This window comes from Silene latifolia, chromosome 3 (assembly GCF_048544455.1).
Source record: "Silene latifolia isolate original U9 population chromosome 3, ASM4854445v1, whole genome shotgun sequence".
Taxonomy (NCBI): domain Eukaryota; kingdom Viridiplantae; phylum Streptophyta; class Magnoliopsida; order Caryophyllales; family Caryophyllaceae; genus Silene; species Silene latifolia.
Window position 1 is genome coordinate 87,178,911 of NC_133528.1, and position 2,984 is coordinate 87,181,894.

Here is a 2,984-nt window from a genome sequence, read left to right on the forward strand (position 1 = left end):
ATAAAATTACATAATTTCAAGAAGGAATGACATTTATATACGCGATCGAACATAAAACGCAAATGAATTACATACATATGTTAAAGTTGATTATATTAGATTATATTTATTTTATCCGGATGTAAAGTTTTTTATGTATGCAATTTTTATTTACAAGAGTAAATTACGTTATTTCCTTATAAACCAGTGTATGTGAACACGTGTTTGTAACAAATTTAAACATAAATTATGTAAATTGTAGATTTAGATCAACTAGATAAGTACAATAGAAATGCAAAAACAAATATACATCCAAAAACATTAATACTGGCTCAAATACATACCCGTGCAATTTTGCACGACTTTAAAATTAGTTATGGGTAAATGAAATAGAGACTATAGAGAAAAGATTAGAGAGAAGTTAGAGAAAGAAAAGAGAGAGAAAATGAGAAGGGTATAATCGTCAATATTGTACTGTAATGAGTAAAATGTGTATTGCGAAAATCAGCACTCTAGCTAAATTAGCGAAGGAGGCAGATTAGTTAGTAACCGCCTTTATCATTATCACTTATGATTAAACTAAACAGATGATCAAATCCAAAAAGCTCCATGGAAACAACCACCCCTTAAAAATGTCCCCTCTATCTCCTCTCTTCATCCTCTTCCTAATCCTTCAACTATTATCATCAAGTGCCCGCATAATTACAAGAACCCAAAACGCCGTCGTATCACCATCATGCCCTCTAAACTTCACCACTCTAAAAACATTAATCCACCAAGCAGACGTCAAACCCTCAAACAATGTCGGAGCAAACTGCGGGTATATATCAGAAGGTCTACGACTCGTCCTAGCCGAGTACCTCCGATCCACCAACTCGTTCTACCCACCTCTCAACTCGTCCGAGTCATGCTGGAACTCGTACGAGTCACTCGTCGACTCGTTCATCCCTAACTTCAACATCCGCCGTTCTTGCAACTTTAGCACCTCATGGATCTCTCAAGGATGTATGAACATCTCAACTCGTTCCGAGTTCGAGAAACTCGTTCCTAAACTCGCTCTCAACGACGCCGTTTCCAATTGTAATCAGTCTCTAGAGAACAGTTCCCCGTGTGCGTCGTGTCTCACAAGTCTCACAACTCTACAGGCTTCATATCTCACGGGTCCCGCCGTTGGGTCAATCTCAGATTGCACCAATCTACCGTTGATTTACGCGGGTGGTTTGATCAATCAATTTGGACCGTCCGATCCTGGTACTGCCAGGTGTCTCTTCTCTCTTGATTTTACCAATGATGGTAGTGGTAACTCTTGGAAGAAAAAAGTTATTATTTCTGTTATTACCGTTGGTTGTTTTATTGGGTTGTGTTCCCTTTTTGGTGGGTATGTTGTTTTTTCGAGGTTTAAGAAAAGGAGGGAGATTAAAAAGAGGCGGCTTCGTCGGGTCGGATCTGGTTCGGTTTCTAAATTACCTTCGTCTATTGGCGGGAGTACCACTTTGATTAAATTTACCATTGAGGAATTGAAACAGTCAACCAAGAATTTTCACCGCGATAATTTAATTGGGAGGGGAGGATATGGTAATGTGTACAAGGGTGTTTTACCAAATGGTAATGTCATTGCTATTAAGAGGTTTAAGAATTGTTCTGCAGCTGGTGATGCAGGGTTTACACATGAGGTTGAAGTGATTGCGAGTATTAGGCATGTTAATCTGGTGGAATTACGAGGGTATTGTGTTGCTACTACTAAATTAGAAGGTCATCAGAGGATTATTGTGTGTGATTTGATGGAGAATGGTAGTTTACATGATCATTTGTATGTGGATGATGTAGAGAAGAAATTAAGTTGGCCAATGAGGCAAAAAATCGCGTTAGGGATGGCACGAGGGTTAGCTTACTTGCATTATGGTGCACAACCTGCTGTGATTCACCGTGATATTAAGGCTAGTAATATTCTTTTGGATGATAATTTTGAGGCTAAGGTTTGTGATTTTGGGCTGGCCAAGTTTAATCCTGAAGGGTTCTCACATTTGAGCACTAGGGTGGCTGGGACGATGGGGTATGTTGCCCCGGAATATGCCCTCTATGGTCAGTTGACTGAAAGAAGTGACGTTTACAGTTTTGGAGTTGTTTTGCTCGAGTTGTTGAGTGGGAAGAAGGCTATCCTGTCTGTGAATGACGGGCAACCTTCCCTTGTCACAGATTGGGCCTGGGCGTTGGTTAGGAAAGGACATGCCTTGGATGTCATTGAAGAAGGGATGCCCGAACTCGGCCCAAGCGAGGTCATGGAGAAGTATGTGATGATTGCGGTTTTATGCTCACATCCTCAACTATATGCTAGGCCGACAATGGACCAAGTTGTGAAGATTTTGGAGACAGACTTGCCAGTTCCTTCAATCCCGGAAAGGCCTATCCCGTTGGTTGCTGAGCTGTCAGAAATCGAGAGGTCTGCTAGTAGTAGTGGTTCAGGGAACATGTCCACGTCGGGGGGGTTTCAGTCATTTGCAATGATGAACTTTGATTCGACAAGCACAAGTATGATATGATTTTCAGGTAAGGTATGGTATAGCTTTCATTCCTCAATTGGGAATGTTAGATATTTGTATAGGTATTTTGCTTGTTCATCTAAGTGTCGTTTTCTTGGTTTTGTTTCGGATAGATTAGGATGTTGAAGAATGTAACTCTTGAGTAGATTGTATTTAGGGAAAGGAGTGTATATACACCTCAAAGCATTACATTTGGGTCATATATAGTATGATTCGGTAACAAAATTTCCTTTTGGAAGGCTTAGGATTTACAGATCTTGCCTATCAAGATGTTACAAAATGGCTAGTCCATTGATGTTACGTTTTAAAACATTTAGGTTTTTGTAGAGCCGGAAAATAGTCCATGTTACATGCTCATTTCAAGTTTGCTAAATTTTGAGCAACTTTATTTAAGGAATGAGGGATGAGAGCTAAAGCTAAAACTGATACAGTGGAACAGAGGTAATTTTGTGATGACTTATATCC

General features: G+C 39.8%; 1 protein-coding gene across 1 annotated transcript; it reads left to right on the top strand.

Annotated features, from left to right (window-relative positions):
- The first annotated feature begins 311 nt into the window (after positions 1-311).
- Positions 312-2,763, top strand: LOC141647764 (putative LRR receptor-like serine/threonine-protein kinase RKF3). The gene has a single exon (XM_074456093.1). It carries the CDS (start codon positions 567-569, stop codon positions 2,517-2,519), a length of 1,953 nt encoding a protein of 650 aa, XP_074312194.1. The 5' UTR covers positions 312-566; the 3' UTR covers positions 2,520-2,763.
- Positions 2,764-2,984: the final 221 nt, after the last annotated feature.